This window comes from Oncorhynchus mykiss, chromosome 10, assembly GCF_057628025.1.
Source record: "Oncorhynchus mykiss isolate SJ-2025 chromosome 10, ASM5762802v1, whole genome shotgun sequence".
NCBI classification, from domain to species: domain Eukaryota; kingdom Metazoa; phylum Chordata; class Actinopteri; order Salmoniformes; family Salmonidae; genus Oncorhynchus; species Oncorhynchus mykiss.
Genome location: NC_143031.1, coordinates 36,673,343 through 36,695,000, shown reverse-complemented (window position 1 = coordinate 36,695,000; position 21,658 = coordinate 36,673,343). Strand labels below are relative to the sequence as shown.

Sequence of the window (21,658 nt, the reverse complement as noted above, 5' to 3'; positions counted from 1 at the left end):
CCCTGTCCTCCCTCTCTACCCCTCAATCTGCCCCAATCACTCTCTCCCCTGTCCTCCCTCTTTACCCCTCTAATCTGCCCCAATCACTCTCTCCCCTGTCCTCCCTCTTTACCCCTCAATCTGCCCCAATCACTCTCTCCCTTGTCCTCCCTCTCTACCCCTCAATCTGCCCCAATCACTCTCCCACCTGTCCTCCCTCTCTACCCCTCTACTAATCTGCCCCTAATCACTTTCTCCCTGTCCTCCCTCTTTACCCCTCAATCTGCCCCAATCACTCTCTCCCCTGTCCTCCCTCTCTACCCCTCTATCTGCCCCAATCACTCTCTCCCCTGTCCTCCCTCTCTACCCCTCAATCTGCCCCTAATCACTCTCTCCCCGCTCTCCCTCTCTTTACCCCTCAATCTGCCCAATCACTCTTCCTGTCCTCCCTCTTTACCCCTCAATCTGCCCCTGTATCAGTCCCTCCCTTGTCCTGCCTCTCTACCCCTCAATCTGCCCCAATCACTCTCTCCCTTGCTCCCTCTTTACCCCTCAATCTGCCCAACCACCTTCCTCCCTGTCCTCCCTCTTTACCCCTCAATCTGCCCCAATCACTTTCTCCCTGCCCCCTCCCTCTTTACCCCTCAATCTGCCCCAATCACTCTCTCCCCCGTCCTCCCTCTCTACCCCTCTAATCTGCCCCAATCACCTTCTCCTGCCCTCCTTTACCCCTCAATCTGCCCCAATCACTCTCTCCCCTGCCCCCTCCCCCTGTACCCCTCAATCTGCCCCAATCACTCTCTCCCCCTGCTCCCTCCCTCTTTACCCCTCAATCTGCCCCAATCACTCTCTCCCCTGCTCCCTCCCTCTTTACCCCTCAATCTGCCCCAATCACTCTCTCCCCTGTCCTCCCTCTCTACCCCTCAACCTTTATCTTCTCTCTCCTCTCTCCCCTCCTCCTCTGCTCCCTTTCTTGCTCCCATGTCCTCTCTATCTTCCACCCCATGTATCTCCCTCCTCTCCTCCTCTCCCCTTGCTTCTTCCCTCTCTTCTCTATGTCTCCAGGTTTCCTGAGGATCAGGGAGATGCGTGACATCACGGCTGTAGCTGGAAGGAACACCTTTATAACCTGTCGTGTGATTGGTTACCCATACTACTCTATCAAGTGGTTTAAGGACGGCATGCTGCTGCCCTACAACCATCGCCAGGTTGTGTATGAGAATGGAACCCTGAGGCTGAGTGATGTGCAGAAGGGCATGGACGAGGGTACCTACCTGTGTAGTGTGCTCATACAGCCACAGACCTCCATTGACCAGACTGTCCACGTCACTGTGAAAGGTAGGGGACTGGACAGGGGTGGGGACAAGGGAAATACAGGTATGGGAAAGGGAGTAGGTATGAAAACTACCAATGACAGGCTGTTCACTACAATGCAGTGGATTTGTTGAAAGTCACCAACGTTTGGGCAATGTTTCTTCCTAGACGTAACCAGACACTCAGCTCAACAGGGTCTTCACACCATGGTGTTAAAAGCATATAGCTTTATATGGATGTGTATGTGTGTGTTGAGTGGGTTGTAGAGGTGTGTGTATGTGTGTGTTGAGTGGGTTGTAGAGGTGTGTGTGTGTGTGGGGGGAGCTGTAGAGGGATGTGCATGTGTGTGTTGGGGGGGCTGTAGAGGTGTGTGTGTGTGTGTTGAGTGGGTTGTAGAGGTGTGTGTATGTGTGTGTTGAGTGGGTTGTAGAGGTGTGTGTGTGTGTGTGGGGGGAGCTGTAGAGGGATGTATATGTGTGTGTTGGGGGGGGCTGTAGAGGTGTGTGTGTGGCGTGTGGGGGGGGGGCTGTAGAGGTGTGTGTGTGGGGGGAGCTGTAGAGGTGTGTGTATGTGGGGGGGAGCTGTAGAGGTGCGTGTGTGGTGTGTTGGGGGTCTGTATTTGTGTGTGTGGTGTGTTGGGGGGGCTGTAGAGGTGTGTGTGTGGTGTGTTGGGGGGGCTGTAGAGGTGAGTGTGTGTTGGGGGAGCTGTAGAGGTGTGTGTGTGCGTGTGTGTGTCCCTGATTTAATTCGATTAATCATAATGAGGCCCAGATTAAATCCCACATGTTCTAGCTGACACTCCCACCCCCACCCCCTCCGCTACTATGGCAACGGCATGACTTCTTCCACCAGTTGGCTTCTAATCAGAGCCCCTATTATGGGCTAGTGGAGATGGCAGGGGTGGGCAAGTCAGGGGCAGTACTACACTGGCCAACAGCTTGCTGGTGCCCTCTCTCACACCCAAGGTGTCCAATCCAGTCCACACACTCTCTCACGCTCTCCCTTTCTCTGACCTCTAACCCCTGACCTCTGTAACCTCTGCCCCCCAGTGCCGCCCCTGATCCAGCCCTTTGACATCCCTTCCACGTCGGTGGGAAAGCTGATGTACATCGCCTGCGTGGTGTCGTCAGGTGACATGCCTATCCGCATCACCTGGCACAAAGATGGGCAGCTTATCGTGCCTGGCTCCGCCTCCGGCGTTGGCATAGAGACCAAGGAGTTCATGAGCTCCTGCAGATCTCCAAGGTGACCCTGAAGCACAACGGCAACTACACCTGCATTGCTAGCAACGCCGCGGCAACCGTCAGCTGGGAGAGACAACTGATCGTCACCGGTGAGAGAGGGAGGAGGGGAAGAGATGGGAGGAGGGGGAAGAGATGGGAGGAGGGGAAGGGATGGGAGGAGGGGAAGAGATGGGAAGAGATGGGAAGAGATGGGAGGAGGGGGAAGGGATGGGAAGAGGGGAAGAGATGGGAGGAGGGGAAGGGATGGGAGGAGGGGAAGAGATGGGAAGAGATGGAGGAGGGGGAAGGGATGGGGAGAGGGAAGAGATGGGAAGAGATGGGAAGAGATGGGAGGAGGGGAAGGGATGGGAGGAGGGGAAGAGATGGGAAGAGATGGGAGGAGGGGAAGAGATGGGAGGAGGGGAAGAGATGGGAGGAGGGGAAGGGATGGGAGGAGGGAAGAGATGGGAAGAGATGGGAAGAGATGGGAGGAGGGGAAGGGATGGGAGGAGGGGAAGAGATGGGAAGAGATGGGAGGAGGGGAAGAGATGGGAAGAGATGGGAAGAGATGGGAGGAGGGGAAGGGATGGGAGGAGGGGAAGAGATGGGAAGAGATGAGAAGAGATGGGAGGAGGGGAAGGGATGGGAGGAGGGGAAGAGATGGGAAGAGATGGGAAGAGATGGAGGAGGGGGAAGGGATGGGAGGAGGGAAGAGATGGGAAGAGATGGGAGGAGGGGAAGGGATGGGAGGAGGGGAAGAGATGGGAAGAGATGAGAAGAGATGGGAGGAGGGGAAGGGATGGGGAGGAGGGAAGAGATGGGAAGAGATGGGAGGAGGGGAGGGATGGGAGGAGGGGAAGAGATGGGGGAAGAGATGAGAAGAGATGGGAGGAGGGGAAGAGATGGGAAGAGATGAGAAGAGATGGGAGGAGGTAGTTGAAAAAAGGTGGTGGGTGAGATGCAGCAAGAGGGTTGAAAATGTGTGGTGTTGAAGAATCAAGGGAAGGGCTGATTGGGTATAAGTGTCATTTGAAATGATAATAGTTATTATTGGTGAATAATGAAGAACCTCCACCATTTTAGAGATGTTATCATGTATAATGACTGTTATTCTTGATACTGATTGTAACCAATATACATTTTTTGCATTCTCAGCTCCCCCTCGCTTCGTGGTACAGCCTAACAACCAGGATGGGATCTATGGGAAGGCAGGAGTACTCAACTGCTCTGTGGAGGGATACCCTCCTCCCAAAGTCATGTGGAAACACGCCAAAGGTCCTGCAGCACTGACATCAACTAACTAACTGTCTACTATTCCATTCATCTTAGTAAAACAATTTTTTTATTCTCTACTGTAACATCATAACTTAGAGACCATGACCACTATGGGTAACTTTGAGTTGGCCTGTCCGTGCCGTTCCCTCCCTGTAGGTATAGGGAACCCCCTAGCAGCACACCCTGTGCCTCTGACTGGTCGGATCCAGATCATGGGGATGCTCTGCGAATCCCGTCATGTCCTGGGAGGATGACCGGGGATACTACCTCTGTCAGGCCTCCAACGGAGTGGGCTCTGACATCAGCAAGAGCATGGTTCTTACTGTCAAGAGTGAGTAGCCTCTCTCTCTGTCTCTCTGTCTCTGTCTCTCTCTCTTTCTCTCCGCTCTGACCCAGGCCCTGGGCTGAGCTTGGTTCTCCCCTCCTGTTTGACCCCAGCCCTGGGCTGAGTCTGGTTCTCCCCTCCTGTTTGACCCAGGCCCTGGCTGAGCTTGGTTCTCCCCTCCTGTTTGACCCAGGCCCTGGCTGAGCTTGGTTCTCCCCTCCTGTTTGACCCAGGTCCTGGCTGAGCTTGGTTCTCCCCTCCTGTTTCACCCAGGCCCTGGGCTGAGCTTGTGTTCTCCCCTCCTGTTTGACCCAGGCCTGGGCTGAGTCTGTTCTCCCCTCCTATTTGACCCAGGCCCAGTGTCTTGGCTGTCCTGTGTGTCCTGGTTGTCCTGTCTGTCCTGGCTGTCCTGTGTGTCTTGGCTGTCCTGTGTGTCCTGGCTGTCCTGTGTGTCCTGGCTGTCCTGTGTGTCCTGGCTGTCCCTGTGTGTCCTGGCTGTCCTTTGTGTCCTGGCTGTCCTGTGTGTCCTAGCTGTCCTGTGTGTCCTGGCTGTCCCTGTGTGTCTTGGCTGTCCTGTATGTCCTGGTTGTCCTGTGTGTTCTGGCTGTCCCTGTGTGTCCTGGCTATCCTGTGTGTCCTAGCTGTCCTGTGTGTCCTGGCTGTCCCTGTGTCTTGGCTGTCCTGTATGTCCTGGCTGTCCTGTGTGTCCTGGCTGTCCCTGTGTGTCCTGGCTGTCCTGTGTGTCCTGGCTGTCCCTGTGTGTCTTGGCTGTCCTGTGTGTCCTGGCTGTCCTGTGTATCCTGGCTGTCCTGTGTGTCTTGGTTGTCCTGTCTTTCCTGTCTGTCCTGTGTGTCCTGGCTGTCCCTGTGTGTCTTGGCTGTCCTGTGTGTCCTGGCTGTCCTGTGTGTCCTGGCTGTCCTGTGTGTCCTGGCTGTCCTGTGTGTCCTGGTTGTCCTGTGTGTCTTGGCTGTCCTGTGTGTCCTGGCTGTCCTGTGTGTCCTGGCTGTCCTGTGTGTCCTGGCTTTCCTGTGTGTCCTGGCTGTCCTGTCATTCCTGTCTGTCCTGTGTGTCTTGGCTGTCCTGTCTGTCCTGTGTGTCCTGTGTGTCCTGGCTGTCCCTGTGTGTCTTGGCTGTCCTGTGTGTCCTGGTTGTCCTGTGTGTGGGGAAGAGGTGGGAAGAGAGGAGGAGGAAGAGAGGTGGGGAAGAGAGGAGGAGGAGAGAGGAGGAGGGAGAGAGAGAGGAGGAGGAGAGAGGTGGAAGAGAGGAGGTTGAGAGAGGTGGGGAAGAGAGGAGGAGGAGAGAGGAGGAGGAGAGAGGGAGGTTGAGAAGAGGGGAAGAGAGGAGGAGAGAGGTGGGGAAGAGAGGAGGAGGGAGAGAGGAGGAGGAGAGAGGTGGGGAAGAGAGGAGGAGGAGAGAGGAGGAGGAGAGAGGTGGGGAAGAGAGGAGGAGGAGAGAGGGTGGGGAAGAGAGGAGGAGGAGAGAGGTGGGGAAGAGAGGAGGAGGAGAGAGGTGGAGAAGAGAGGAGGCATGCAGACCACTACTATACAGGCGGAATATACTGACTACTATACTATACTATACATGTTGGAATATACTACTATACATGCGGCAAATACATGCGGCAATACTGGGACTACTATATACTGACTACTATACATGTGGGTATACATGCACTACTATATATGATGACTACATACATGTTGGGGAATATACCATGTTGATAAATATGTGGCAACAGACTACTATACATGCTGGCAAAGAGGACCACCACTATAGATGATGCACTATACACGTTGGTATATATGCACTATGTATATATGTTGGGATATACTATGTACTCAACTATACAGGTCAAATATATGATGTTGATACATGCGGCAAATACACCAAACTACAGGTTGGCAAAGTACATGCACTACTATATACTGATGTACTATACAGGATGAATATACTAAACTACCATACATACTATACATGTATACATATGTATATACTATGTATACATGTGGCAATATACTATATTATGTATATATGTGGAATACATGATGTACTATACTATGCACCACAGCGGAATATACCACCACTATAGACTACTACTATACATGTGGCAATACAGACCACTACTATAATATGACTATACAGGTCGGCAATATACTACTATGATACACTACTTACTATACATGTGGCAATATACTGATGACTATACATGCATGACTATACATGTACTACTATACACTGTACTACTATACATGCTGGCAATACATGCATGTACTATACATGTGGCAAAGTACACCACTACTATAACAGGCGTCAAAGTACCTACCTACACATGTACCCACCATACATGTGGCAAATATACTACCTGCAATATACTATGTACTATACATGTTGGAATATATACCTAGCACATGTACCCACTATACATGCTGTATATACGAGGAGGAGAGAGGTGGAGAAGAGAGGTGGAGGAGAGAGGTGGAGAAGAGAGGAGGAGGAGAGAGGAGGGGAAGAGGGGAGGAGGAGAGAGGTGGGGAAGAGAGGTGGAGGAGAGAGGTGGAGAAGAGAGGAGGAGGAGAGAGGTGGAGAAGAGAGGAGGAGGAGAGAGGAGGAGAAGAGAGGAGGTTGAGAGAGGTGGGGAAGAGAGGAGGAGAGAGGTGGGGAAGAGAGGAGGAGGAGAGAGGAGGAGGAGAGAGGAGGAGGAGAGAGGTGGGGAAGAGAGGAGGAAGAGAGAGGAGGAGGAGAGAGGTGGGGAAGAGAGGAGGAGAGGAAGAGAGGTGGGAGAGAGTTGGAGGAGAGAGGTGGGGAAGATAGGAGGAGGAGAGAGGAGGAGGAGAGAGGTGGGGAAGAGAGGTGGAGGAGAGAGGTGGAGAATAGAGGAGGAGGAGAGAGGAGGGGAAGAGGGAGGAGGAGAGAGGTGGGGAAGAGAGGTGGAGGAGAGAGGAGGGGAAGAGAGGAGGAGGAGAGAGGTGGGGAAGAGAGGCGGAGGAGAGAGATGGAGAAGAGAGGAGGTTGAGAGAGGTGAGGAAGAGAGGAGGAGAGAGGTGGGGAAGAGAGGAGGAGTAGAGAGGAGGAGGAGAGAGGTGGGGAAGAGAGGAGGAGGAGAGAGGAGGAGAAGAGAGGAGGTTGAGAGAGGTGGGGAAGAGAGGAGGAGAGAGGTGGGGAAGAGAGGAGGAGGGAGAGAGGAGGAGGAGAGAGGTGGGGAAGAGAGGAGGAGGAGAGAGGAGGAGGAGAGAGGTGGGAAGAGAGGAGGAAGAGAGAGGTGGGGAAGAGAGGAGGAGGAGAGAGGGTGGGGAAAGAGAGGAGGAGGAGAGAGGAGGAGGAGAGAGGTGGGAAGAGAGGAGGAGGAGAGAGGAGGAGGAGAGAGGTGGGGAAGAGAGGAGGAGGAGAGAGGTGGAAGAGAGAGGTGGGGAAGAGAGGAGGAGGAGAGAGGTGGGGAAGAGAGGAGGGGACGAGTGGAGGAGGAGAGAGGTGGGAAAGAGAGGAGGGGAAGAGAGGAGGGGGAGAGAGGGTGGGGAAGAGAGGAGGAGGAGAGAGGTGGAGAAGAGAGGAGGAGTAGAGAGGTGGGGAAGAGAGGAGGAGGAGAGAGGTGGAGAAGAGAGGAGGAGGAGAGAGGAGGAGGAGAGAGGTGGGGAAGAGAGGAGGAGGAGAGAGGAGGAGGAGAGAGGTGGGGAAGAGAGGAGGAGGAGAGAGGTGGAAGAGAGAGGTGGGGAAGAGAGGAGGAGGAGAGAGGTGGGAAAGAGAGGAGGGGAAGAGAGGAGGAGGAGAGAGGAGGGGGAGAGAGGTCTGGAAGAGAGGAGGAGGAGAGAGGTGGGGAAGAGAGGAGGAGGAGAGAGGAGGAGGAGAGAGGTGGAGAGAGAGGAGGAGGAGAGAGGTGGGGGAGAGAGGAGGAGGAGAGAGGTGGCGAGAGAGGAGGAGGAGAGAGGTGGAGAAGAGAGGAGGAGGAGATAGGTGGGGAAGAGAGGAGGAGGAGAGAGGTGGGGAAGAGAGGAGGAGGAGAGAGGTGGAGAAGAGAGGAGGAGGAGAGAGGTGGGGAAGAGAGGAGGGAAGAGAGGAGGAGGAGAGAGGAGGGGGAGAGAGGTGGGGAAGAGAGGAGGAGGAGAGAGGTGGAGAAGAGAGGAGGAGTAGAGAGGTGGGGGAAGAGAGAGGAGGAGGAGAGAGGTGGAGAAGAGAGGAGGAGGAGAGAGGAGGGGAAGAGAGGAGGGGACGAGTGGAGGAGGAGAGAGGTGGGAAAGAGAGGAGGGGAGAGAGGAGGAGGAGAGAGGAGGGGAGAGAGGTGGGGCAGAGAGGAGGAGTATATATGTATGTATATATACTATGTATATATATGTGGCAATACATGCAGGACTATACAGTGGGTATAAATACAGGACTACTATACAGGACTACTATACAGGTGGGTATAAGTACATGCACTATGTATACAGGTCGGCAAATATATGTACTACTATATATATGGGTTAATATATGATGACTATACATGCTGCAGAACAGACTACCTACTATACAGGTGGCAAAGGTACATGGATGCACTATACATGTGGCAAATACATGCATGACTACAGGTTAAATATACTTACTAGGAGAGAGGTGGGGAAAGAGAGGAGGAGGAGAGAGGTGGGGAAGAGAGGAGGAGGAGAGAGGTGGAGAAGAGAGGTGGAGGAGAGAGGTGGAGAAGAGAAGGTGGGGAGAGAGGAAGGGGAAGAGAGGATGAGGAGAGAGGTGGAGAAGAGAGGTGGAGGAGAGAGGAGGGAAGAGAGGAGGAGGAGAGATATGGTGAAGAGAGAGGAGGAGGAGAGGTGGAGAAGAGAGGAGGAGGAGAGAGGAGGGGAAGAGGGGAGGAGGAGAGAGGTGGGGAAGAGAGGTGGAGGGAGAGAGGAGGGGAAGAGAGGAGGAGGAGAGAGGTGGGGAAGAGAGGAGGAGGAGAGAGGTGGAGAAGAGAGGAGGAGGAGAGAGGAGGGGAAGAGGGGAGGAGGAGAGAGGTGGGGAAGAGAGGAGGAGGAGAGAGATGGAGAAGAGAGGTGGAGGAGAGAGGTGGAAAAGAGATGAGGAGGAGAGAGGAGGGGAAGAGGGGGAGGAGGAGAGAGGTGGGGAAGAGAGGAGGAGGAGAGAGGTGGGGAAGAGGGGAGGAGGAGAGAGGTGGGGAAGAGAGGAGGAGGAGAGAGGAGGAGGAGAGAGGTGGTGAAGAGAGGAGGAGGAGAGAGGAGGAGGAGAGAGGTGGGGAAGAGAGGAGGAGGAGAGAGGTGGGAAGAGAGGAGGAGGAGAGAGGAGGAGGAGAGAGGTGGGGAAGAGAGGAGGAGGAGAGAGGTGTGGAAGAGAGGAGGAGGAGAGAGGAGGAGGAGAGAGGTGGGGAAGAGAGGAGGAGGAGAGAGGTGGGGGGAAGAGAGGAGGAGGAGAGAGGTGGGGAGGAGGGGAGGAGGAGAGAGGTGGGGCAGAGAGGAGGAGGAGAGATGTGGGGAAGAGAGGAGGAGGAGAGAGGTGGGCAAGAGAGGAGGGGACGAGTGGAGGAGGAGAGAGGTGGGGAAGAGTGGAGGGGAAGAGAGGAGGAGGAGAGAGGAGGGGGAGAGAGGTGGGGAAGAGAGGAGGAGGAGAGAGGTGGAGAAGAGAGGAGTAGAGAGGTGGGGAAGAGAGGATTAGGAGAGAGCTGGAGAAGAGAGGAGGAGGAGAGAGGAGGAGGAGAGAGGTGAAGAAGAGAGGAGAAGGAGAGAGGTGGGGAAGAGAGGAGGAGGAGAGAGGTGGGGAAGAGAGGAGGAGGAGAGAGGTGGAGAAGAGAGGAGGAGGAGAGAGGTGGGGAAGAGAGGAGGAGGAGAGAGGTGGGGAAGAGAGGAGGAGGAGAGAGGTGGAGAAGAGAGGAGGAGGAGAGAGGTGGGGAAGAGAGGAGGAGGAGAGAGGTGGGGAAGAGAGGAGGAGGAGAGAGGTGGGAAGAGAGGAGGAGGAGAGAGGAGGAGTAGAGAGGTGGGGAAGAGAGGAGGAGGAGAGAGAGGAGGAGAGAGGTGGGGAAGAGAGGAGGAGGAGAGAGGTGGGGAAGAGAGGAGGGGAAGAGGGGAGGAGGAGAGAGGTGGGGAAGAGAGGAGGAGGAGAGAGGAGGGGAAGAGGGGAGGAGGAGAGAGGTGGGGAAGAGAGAAGGAGGAGAGAGATGGGGAAGAGGGGAGGAGGAGAGAGGTGGGGAAGAGAGGAGGAGGAGAGAGGAGGAGGAGAGAGGTGGGGAAGAGAGGAGGAGGAGAGAGGAGGAGGAGAGAGGTGGGGAAGAGAGGAGGAGGAGAGAGGTGGGGAAGTGAGGAGGAGGAGAGTGGGGAAGAGAGGAGAGAGAGAGGTGTGGAAGAGAGGAGGAGGAGAGAGGAGGAGGAGAGAGGTGGGGAAGAGAGGAGGAGGAGAGAGGTGGGGAAGAGAGGTGGGGAAGAGAGGAGGAGAGAGGTGGGGAAGAGAGGAGGGGAAGAGAGGAGGAGGAGAGAGGAGAGAGGAGGGAGGGCCACGAGGGCTCGGAGCGTGAAATGAAAACAGATAGTGATCGAGGGTCGATTTCTATTTTCTACACACCTGTACAGTTCCTTGATTTTTCAAATACCCATCCCTCTTTCCTTCTCTCATTTTGCCATATCTATTTATAATATTCATGATTATCTCTCTGTGTGTGTCTCCAGTTCCAGCCATGATCACGTCACACCCCAACACCACCATGGCCATCAAGGGCCAGGTGAAGGAGCTGAACTGCACAGCGCGGGGAGAGCAGCCCATCATCATCCGCTGGGAGAGGGGCGACACCGTCATCGACGCCGAGAGGAACCCCCGCTACTCCATCACCATCAACAAGAAAGGGGACGAGGTCATCTCCACGCTCAAGGTTAGACACTGACGAAAGAGGGCAAAATATTGAGAGAGAATTGAAATTGAAGAGCATTAGAATTTAGAACAGAGCTCAATTGAGTTGAGATGAAAGTACTAAAGGGTACAGTAGTGTATGCTGGGTAGTTTTGACCACTAAATATTCCATGCCGTCTCTCTGTCTTCTATGTGTGTTGCTGTCCCCATGCAGCTGAAGCCAGCGGAGCGCGGGGACTCAGTCTTCTTCTCCTGCCATGCCATCAACTCATACGGAGAGGGGCGAGGACTCATCCAACTTACCGTGCAAGGTGCCTATCTCTCTCACTCTGCTATTACTGCACATAGGCTCACTGTTGACCGACCAGTGATTGAGGTCAAATTGATACCTAACATCCTCCACTCACACACACAGAGCCTCCTGACCCTCCTGAGTTGGAGGTGAGAGAGGTGAAGGACCGCAGTATGAACCTGCGCTGGATCCAGAGGTTCGACGGCAACAGCATCATCACCAGCTACGACATTGAGTATAAGAACAAGTCTGGTACGAGTCCAACCAGTCCAACCCTGTAAACCCTCACATCCCAATTGTCCTCAATCTAACTCCCTTTTCTCTGGTCCTCTAATGTCCTCTCTATCTGCTTCTATTTGTTACAGATACTTGGGATCACAAGTACACCACCAGGAACATCTCCCCCACTAACAACCAGGCTAACATCGTGGAGCTGCACCCTGCCTGTGTCTACAGCATCCGCATGTACTCCTTCAACAAGATCGGACGCAGCCAGCCTAGCAAGGAGCTCACCATCAGCACTGAGGAAGCACGTAAGTCTAACACACACTTATATACACACACACACACAAACACACCCCTAATTAAAATGCTGTCTTGTTTGGTGTCATTGAAACCCTCATTTCAACATCTCACGTCAACAGAACCTGATGGGCCCCCTATGGATGTGATCCTCCAGCCAATGACGTCGCAGAGCATACGGGTCACATGGAGGGTAAACGTCATTAACCATCATGCCTCTTTTCCTTCATGCTATAATACCATAACAACTGAGACATTCAAACGAACCATCATTGATCTCCAGTCAGTGTCCTGACAGAGCTGTCCTCTGCCTCTCCCTCTCAGGCCCCCAGGAAGGAGCTTCAGAACGGGGTGATCCGGGGCTACCAGATTGGTTACCGTGAGAACGGGCCGGGCAGTAACGGCCAGTACAGCATTGTGGAGATGAAGGCCACAGGGGACAGCGAGGTGTACACTCTGGACAACCTGAAGAAGTTTGCCCAGTATGGAGTGGTGGTCCAGGCCTTCAACAGGGCTGGTACTGGCCCCTCTAGCACTGAGATCAACGCTACCACACTGGAGGATGGTAAGACTGGAGGGAGGGAGGGAGGGAGGGAGGGTGAATGCAAGAGAGAGAGAGAGAGGGCGGGGTTGGTGATGGGAGGAGATTCATACTCTGCTTGTAATCATTATTATTTATTTGTATAGTTCTTTTCGATACAGGTAACGAAGTGCTTCACATCATAAAATAATACAATGAAAGTGCAATCAAAGAAACAAAGACAGGAGGAAGGAGAATGAAACAAGACGACTCATTCAAATCACACATTAAAAGCACCTTTATAAAAGTGGGTCTTCAGAAGCGATTTCAAAAGATGCACTGATCTGCTCTGGCAGAACATTCCAAAGTCTAGGGGCCCTAATGGCAAATGTCTGGTCTCCTTTCGTTTTCAACCTAGACTTGGAATGATCAACAGGTCCCTTCAGAGGATCTCCGGCTGCGTCCTGGCTCGTAGGGAGATAAAGGATCTGAGATATAGGACCGGGCTAAACCAAGCCTGGGCTTAAACGTGACTGGTAGCCAAGCTAAAATAGGTGTGGTAATATGGTAACATTCTGTTAAAAGCCGAGCTGCAGCATTTTGTAGATGATGGAGTGATTTCTGAGACATGTCTACAACGAGCTACAGTAATCTAGTTGTGAGGAAATAAAATCAAGTATAACTTCGCAGGATCGATCAGTGACTGAAATAAAAGACTTAGCTATATTTTTTGATGATAAAAGCAGGACATGCAGTTCAAGGTTTAGGTAAGGGTCAAAGAAGACACCAAGGCTTTTGTCAGTAGTTTTGACTTTGGTAGACAAATGACCAAGGTCATTTACAATCTGGGTTCTAGCAAGGTGGGGGCCAAATAAAACAACCTCTGATTTCTTCTCATGAGCTGGAGAAAATTGTCAGACATCCAACATTTGATGTCAGCAAGAGACATGTGAAGTGTAGCCACGCTAGCTTGGTCACTGGATCTGATTGGTAGATAGAGCTGCGTGTCATCCGCATAGCAGAACAGGTGGATTTGTTTAACTTGCCGACAGGAATAAAAAATAGAGATGCGCCAATAAGAATAGAGATGCACCATGCATTGATTCAGTTGTGCAAACACACTCTCACACACACAGCCTCTGAGACAAAATGGAGGAGATGAACATGCAGCACATCCCCCATCACTCTCCAGTTCTAATTAGCTCCCTCATTAGACTTAGAGAGAGAGAGAGGCCCATTACTCTATGAATATGCTTGGCCACTCTGCCTCTCTCTCTTCCTTCCCCTCTCTCTTCTTCACTGGTTTCCTCTGTATTCCCTTTCAATTCACACCCTTTCTTTTTTTATCATTCAATTTGTTTTTCTCCTCAATCTCTCTCCCCTTGCTTTCATTGGGGAATCCCCCTGTCTCCTTCTCTCAATACTCTCTTTTTTCATCTTTACATCAGACAGACAGACAACATCTTCGTCCCTCCCTCTCCCCTGTGTGTGCAGCCTTAATGACAGAGCTAGATGTAGATCCTGATTATGATAATGGTAGTGATAGCTAAAACACACGCTCTCAGAATGTCTGTCTGTCTGCCGCTGCTGCTTCTACAGCTGCAATTATCACACAGCTGGACACATTGTCCTCCGTCCACACGCGTCTGCTTCTACAGCTGCAATTATCACACAGCTGGACACATTGTCCTCCGTCCACACGCGTCTGCTTCTACAGCTGCAATTATCACACAGCTGGACACATTGTCCTCCGTCCACACGCGTCTGCTTCTACAGCTGCAATTATCACACAGCTGGACACATTGTCCTCCGTCCACACGCGTCTGCTTCTACAGCTGCAATTATCACACAGCTGGACACATTGTCCTCCGTCCACACGCGTCTGCATCTCATCAACATCCTTCATGTTAACCCTTATCCTCCGTCTGCAGCTCATCAACATCCTTCATGTTAACCCTTATCCTCCGTCTGCATCTCATCAACATCCTTCATGTTAACCCTTATCCTCCGTCTGCATCTCATCAACATCCTTCATGTTAACCCTTATCCTCCGTCTGCAGCTCATCAACATCCTTCATGTTAATCCTTATCCTCTGTCTGCATCTCATCAACATCCTTCATGTTAACCCTTATCCTCCGTCTGCATCTCATCAACATCCTTCATGTTAACCCTTATCCTCCGTCTGCATCTCATCAACATCCTTCATGTTAACCCTTATCCTCCGTCTGCATCTCATCAACATCCTTCATGTTAACCCTTATCCTCCGTCTGCATCTCATCAACATCCTTCATGTTAACCCTTATCCTCCGTCTGCAGCTCATTAACATCCTTCATGTTAACCCTTATCCTCCGTCTGCATCTCATTAACATCCTTCATGTTAACCCTTATCCTCCGTCTGCATCTCATCAACATCCTTCATGTTAACCCTTAATCTCCATCTGCATTTCATCAACATCCTTCATGTTAACCCTTATCCTCCGTCTGCAGCTCATCAACATCCTTCATGTTAACCCTTATCCTCCGTCTGCATCTCATCAACATCCTTCATGTTAACCCTTATCCTCCGTCTGCATCTCATTAACATCCTTCATGTTAACCCTTATCCTCCGTCTGCATCTCATCAACATCCTTCATGTTAACCCTTATCCTCCGTCTGCATCTCATCAACATCCTTCATGTTAACCCTTATCCTCCGTCTGCATCTCATCAACATCCTTCATGTTAACCCTTATCCTCCGTCTGCATCTCATCAACATCCTTCATGTTAACCCTTATCCTCCGTCTGCATCTCATCAACATCCTTCATGTTAACCCTTATCCTCCGTCTGCATCTCATCAACATCCTTCATGTTAACCCTTATCCTCCATCTGCATCTCATCAACATCCTTCATGTTAACCCTTATCCTCCGTCTGCATCTCATCAACATCCTTCATGTTAACCCTTAATCTCCATCTGCATCTCATCAACATCCTTCATGTTAACCCTTATCCTCCGTCTGCATCTCATCAACATCCTTCATGTTAACCCTTATCCTCCGTCTGCATCTCATCAACATCCTTCATGTTAACCCTTATCCTCCGTCTGCATCTCATTAACATCCTGTTAATAACAGTCCAGTCTGCCCTGTTATATTCTACTGTGTATCCCTCTTTCCCTTCATCCTTACTATTATTATTTATTATTTAACCTTTATTTAACTAGGCAAGTCAGGTAAGAACACATTCTTATTTACAATGACGGCTATACCTGCCCCTCCCTCCCTTGCTCTCTCTCTCTCTCTCTCTCTCTCTCTCTGTCATCCCTCCCTTTCTACATCTGTTTATTTCCCCGTTGCAGTGATTGAAAGTTGAAGATTGGAATAAATAGTATTTTTTTGCAATTACTATCATTTCTGTCCTATTAGTCAGAGATAGCTGTGTTCAATAACATACACTATAGCCCTCTGTGATGTTAACCTATGACCTTTCTCCTACCCCCAGTGCCCAGCCAGCCACCCCAGAACGTGCGGGCCATCTCGGTGACGTCAGACGAGGCGGTGATCACGTGGGCGGAGCCCCCGCGTCTGACGCTGCATGGCGTGCTGAAGGGCTACCGCGTGGTGTTCTGGTCCCTCTTCCCTGACGGAGGTGGGTGCTGTGGGGGCCAGGCACAGGGGCCCATGCAGAGTAATTATCACCACTATCATTCTAACTAAACCCCAAACCCATGGCCCCACCTGTCTGTCTGATGTCTAACATGGGTGTGTGAACCTGTACCAAACACTGGTGCTCCCCACCTGTCTGTCTCTGTGTGTGGTAACCCTTAACTCACACCCCTCTCCTCATCTGGCTCCTAACCCTTCACACACCCCATTCCCAATCTGTCTTTGGTTTACCTGGAATTAAAAATAAATAGTTGTTTACCTTCCCTAACCTGTATTATCCTCCCAATTTGTGCACTTGAGATTCATGAGCAAACAAGGCTTACTTTCTCTCTCTATCACTTTCTCTTTCTTTCTTTCTTTCTTTCTTTCTTTCTTTCTTTCTTTCTTTCTTTCTCTCTCTCTCTCTCTCTATCTCTCTCTCTTTCTCTCTCTCTCTCTCTCTCTGTCAGAATGGGGAGAGATGCAGAACATCACTACAACTCGTGAGCAGGTGGAGCTGAGAGGGCTGGAGAAGTTCACTAACTACAGTGTCCAGGTGCTGGCCTACACACAGGCTGGGGACGGGGTCAGGAGCAATGTCCTGTACATCCAAACCCGCGAGGACCGTGAGTACACACACACGTGCACTTGCGTGGACACACACATCTACACACACTTATACAGTACATATACTTCCCCTGACTTTAACCCATACAGATGTAAGATCTTAATTTGAGCCAGTTTTCTACAGCCGGAAAATAATCCTGCAGCAACAGGAAATGTTAATTGTTATGGTGGATTATAATTAAATTAATGGACATTTTTGTAGGGGTTGATCCAATCAAATCAAATCTGAAATTTCAAAGCGGAAATGACAAACTTCAGAAGCCTTTTTAAACCTGAAATACACCAGAGATAGTCAGAGCCACAGTCCCACTGAGATGCTGACTGCTTGGAAGGGAGGAGAAGCTCAGCGGGGAGTTGCATGTGTGTGTGGGGGGGTGTAGAGGAGGATGTCAGGGTGTATCTCAAACCCATGACTAAAGTTCATTTGTGTAGGGAGACCCCATTACCAGTGCTAATGAGAATTAAGAAGCTTTGGGCCCATGGCTGAGGGCTCGTGACTAGAGATTGGGGGATAGAAGAGGAGGGGTAAAGGGAGAAGCAAAATGGGGGAGAGGAGGGGTACTGCTCCCCATCACCTAGCCCTGCAGCCAACCAGCCAGGCAGCCAACCAGCCAGGCAGCCAGGCAGCCTACCACCCAGGCAGCCAACCAGCCAGGCAGCCAACCAGCCAGGCAGCCAACCAGCCAGGCGGCCAACCAGCCATGCAGCCAACCAGCCAACCAGGCAGGCAGCCAACCAGCCAACCAGCCAGGCAGCCAACCAGCCAGGCAGCCAACCAGCCAGGCAGCCAGCCAGCCAATCAGCCAGGCAGCCACCCAGCCAGGCAGCCAACCAGCCAGGCAGCCAACCAGCTAACCAGCCAGGCAGCCAACCACCCAGGCAGCCAACCAGCCAACCAGCCAGGCAGCCAACCAGCCAGGCAGTCAACCAGCCAACCAGCCAGGCAGCCAACCAGCCAACCAGCCAGGCAGCCAACCAGCCAGGCAGCCAACCAGCCAGGCAGCCAACCAGCCGACCAGCCAGGCAGCCAACCAGCCAGGCAGCCAACCAGCCAACCAGCCAAGCCCAGGGATTAACTCCTCCTGGATTAGAGATCATTCATTTAGTGCTTACACCATTGGAGGCGGGATTGCAGGCCGATCCCTGTCCCGTTCACTCCCCTAAACAGAAGGAGAAGCGGAGTGGAGAGAGAAAGGAGGGAGTGAGGGAGAGGTGGCACAGCTGGGCCTGTCTGGGTGAGGGAGCAAGATATGAAATATGAAAATAAATAAGAAATGGGAAGATGAATGGAGGAAAAGAGAAAGGTTATCCCTTCTGTGTTTGCCCTGCTTTGATAGATGCTTTGTTAGCTCTTTCTATAACATCTAATATTACAGTAACCACCACTGTTTCAGTCTTGGTGCTGCATTAGATTTCATATATGTTAGCTGTGGTTGTCCCTGTCTCTGAAGGGTTATGTTAGATGTGGTTGTCCCTCTCTCTGAAGGGTTATGTTAGATGTGGTTGTCCCTCTCTCTGAAGGGTTATGTTAGCTGTGGTTGTCCCTGTCTCTGAAGGGTTATGTTAGATGTGGTTGTCCCTCTCTCTAAAGGGTTATGTTAGCTGTGGTTGTCCCTCTCTCTGAAGGGTTATGTTAGCTGTGGTTGTCCCTCTCTCTGAAGGATTATGTTAGCTGTGGTTGTCCCTCTCTCTGAAGGGTTATGTTAGCTGTGGTTGTCCCTCTCTCTGAAGGGTTATGTTAGCTGTGGTTGTCCCTCTCTCTGAAGGGTTATGTTAGCTGTGGTTGTCCCTCTCTCTGAAGGATTATGTTAGCTGTGGTTGTCCCTTTCTCTGAAGGGTTATGTTAGCTGTGGTTGTCCCTGTCTCTGAAGGGTTATGTTCGCTCTGGTTGTCCCTCTCTCTGAAGGGTTATGTTAGCTGTGGTTGTCCCTGTCTCTGAAGGGTTATGTTAGCTGTGGTTGTCCCTGTCTCTGAAGGGTTATGTTAGCTGTGGTTGTCCCTGTCTCTGAAGGGTTATGTTCACTCTGGTTGTCCCTCTCTCTGAAGGGTTATGTTAGCTGTGGTTGTCCCTCTCTCTGAAGGGTTATGTTAGCTGTGGTTGTCCCTCTCTCTGAAGGGTTATGTTAGCTGTGGTTGTCCCTCTCTCTGAAGGGTTATGTTAGATGTGGTTGTCCCTCTCTCTGAAGGGTTATGTTAGCTGTGGTTGTCCCTGTCTCTGAAGGGTTATGTTAGGTGTGGTTGTCCCTCTCTCTGAAGGGTTATGTTAGCTGTGGTTGTCCCTCTCTCTGAAGGGTTATGTTAGCTGTGGTTGTCACTCTCTCTGAAGGGTTATGTTAGATGTGGTTGTCCCTCTCTCTGAAGGGTTATGTTAGCTGTGGTTGTCCCTCTCTCTGAAGGGTTATGTTAGCTGTGGTTGTCCCTGTCTCTGAAGGGTTATGTTAGCTGTGGTTGTCCCTGTCTCTGAAGGGTTATGTTAGCTGTGGTTGTCCCTGTCTCTGAAGGGTTATGTTCGCTCTGGTTGTCCCTCTCTCTGAAGGGTTATGTTAGCTGTGGTTGTCCCTGTCTCTGAAGGGTTATGTTAGCTGTGGTTGTCCCTGTCTCTGAAGGGTTATGTTAGCTGTGGTTGTCCCTGTCTCTGAAGGGTTATGTTCGCTCTGGTTGTCCCTCTCTCTGAAGGGTTATGTTAGCTGTGGTTGTCCCTGTCTCTGAAGGGTTATGTTCGCTCTGGTTGTCCCTCTCTCTGAAGGGTTATGTTAGCTGTGGTTGTCCCTCTCTCTGAAGGGTTATGTTAGCTGTGGTTGTCCCTCTCTCTGAAGGGTTATGTTAGGTGTGGTTGTCCCTCTCTCTGAAGGGTTATGTTAGCTGTGGTTGTCCCTCTCTCTGAAGGGTTATGTTAGCTGTGGTTGTCACTCTCTCTGAAGGGTTATGTTAGATGTGGTTGTCCCTCTCTCTGAAGGGTTATGTTAGATGTGGTTGTCCCTCTCTCTGAAGGGTTATGTTAGCTGTGGTTGTCCCTCTCTCTGAAGGGTTATGTTAGCTGTGGTTGTCCCTCTCTCTGAAGGGTTATGTTAGCTGTGGTAGTCCCTCTCTCTGAAGGGTTATGTTAGCTGTGGTAGTCCCTCTCTCTGAAGGGTTATGTTAGCTGTGATTGTCCCTCTCTCTGAAGGGTTATGTTAGCTGTGGTTGGGCTGCATAGCCATGGTTATGGTAGCTGTGGTTGGGCTACATAGCCATGGTTATGGTAGCTGTGGTTGGGCTACATAGCCATGGTTATGGTAGCTGTGGTTGGGCTACATAGCCATGTTTATGGTAGCTGTGGTTGGGCTACATAGCCATGGTTATGGTAGCTGTGGTCGGGCTACATAGCCATGATTATGGTAGCTGTGGTTGGGCTACATAGCCATGGTTATGGTAGCTGTGGTTGGGCTACATAGCCATGGTTATGGTAGCTGTGGTTGGGCTACATAGCCATGATTATGGTAGCTGTGGTTGGGCTACATAGCCATGATTATGGTAGCTGTGGTTGGGCTACATAGCCATGGTTATGGTAGCTGTGGTTGGGCTACATAGCCATGGTTATGGTAGCTGTGGTTGGGCTACATAGCCATGGTTATGGTAGCTGTGGTTGGGCTACATAGCCATGGTTATGGTAGCTGTGGTTGGGCTACATAGCCATGGTTATGGTCATGGTTAGAATGAGTTGTTCTGTAGGTTACTATACTGTATATGACTCCTTATCATTGGGTTGTTCTGACAGTGGATCAGACAGACTGGACTGGGCACGGGCAGATTTTGAGAAGCAGTTGGACCTTAACTACACATTCTGACATGGAGGGCCAGTTCTGATAATGATGCTTTTCTCCTGTAAACACCCTATCCCCTATCATATCTCCCCCTGGGGCTGCCCTTTACCCACCTCCCACCTCCCTCTCCTCCCTCTCTCATGTCCCTGGTGTCGTTCCTGACATTATCTGCAGCTTGAGATGGAGCCCCAGGGGATTGAGGGGGCCCAGGAAGAGCAGGATTACTGAGGGGAGCAGGCTGCCCTGGGTGGGATAGAGAGGGGAGAGGGGGTCCTGGATCTCTCTAACAGTCTCACTATAATCCATAAAGGATCCAGCAGGGTCAAGTGCAGCAGGCACAGAATGCTACTGATGTCTATCTAGGGTTGGATGTGTCCTTATTAATCTGTGTGCTCTAGGTCCTACAGTACGGTAAAGTACATGGAAGAAGGTCTAGTGTAGTCGAGCCTCGCAATATTCATTTCAGCCCAGTCCCTCGTAACCCAGGGAGACCCATGTCTTTCTATCTGATGAAGTGGGCAGTATTCTGAGAGTAATGTCCTGTAGACAGTATGTGTAGACAGTATGTGTTGACAGTATGTGTTGACAGTATGTGTAGACAGTATGTGTGGACAGTATGTGTGGACAGTATGTGTAGACAGTATGTGTGGACAGTATGTGTGGGCAGTAGGTGTTGACAGTATGTGTAGACAGTATGTGTAGACAGTATGTGTAGACAGTATGTGTGGACAGTAGGTGTTGACAGTATGTGTAGACAGTATGTGTGTGGACAGTATGTGTGGACAGTAGGTGTTGACTGTATGTGTAGACAGTATGTGTAGACAGTAGGTGTGGACAGTAGGTGTAGACAGTATGTGTGGACAGTATGTGTAGACAGTAGGTGTAGACAGTATGTGTAGACAGTAGGTGTGGACACTATGTGTGGACAGTATGTGTAGACAGAATGTGTGGACAGTAGGTGTAGACAGTATTGTAGACAGTATGTGTGGACAGTATGTGTGGACAGTCGGTGTAGACAGTATTGTAGACAGTATGTGTGGACAGTATTGTAGACAGTATGTGTGGACAGTATGTGTGGACAGTATGTGTGGACAGTATTGTAGACAGTATGTGTGGACAGTATGTGTAGACAGTATGTGTGGACAGTATTGTAGACAGTATGTGTGGACAGTATGTGTAGACAGTAGGTGTAGACAGTATGTGTGGACAGAAGGTGTAGACAGTAGGTGTAGACAGTATGTGTAGACAGTAGGTGTAGACAGTATGTGTGGACAGTATTGTAGACAGTATGTGTGGACAGTATGTGTAGACAGTATGTGTGGACAGAAGGTGTAG

At 51.3% G+C, this 21,658-nt stretch overlaps 1 protein-coding gene across 1 annotated transcript in view; it reads left to right on the top strand.

Moving 5' to 3' along the window:
* LOC110533100 (cell adhesion molecule DSCAML1) overlaps positions 1-21,658 on the top strand; it is a 184,291-nt gene that overhangs the window by 78,160 nt on the left and 84,473 nt on the right. The window contains 14 exon segments of the mRNA XM_036990184.2: positions 1,045-1,317; positions 2,343-2,519; positions 2,522-2,626; positions 3,672-3,791; positions 3,948-4,036; positions 4,038-4,122; positions 10,755-10,954; positions 11,147-11,243; positions 11,348-11,476; positions 11,590-11,757; positions 11,869-11,939; positions 12,071-12,311; positions 15,751-15,936; positions 16,364-16,519. Coding sequence (XP_036846079.2) covers positions 1,045-1,317; positions 2,343-2,519; positions 2,522-2,626; positions 3,672-3,791; positions 3,948-4,036; positions 4,038-4,122; positions 10,755-10,954; positions 11,147-11,243; positions 11,348-11,476; positions 11,590-11,757; positions 11,869-11,939; positions 12,071-12,311; positions 15,751-15,936; positions 16,364-16,519 — 2,097 coding nt within the window.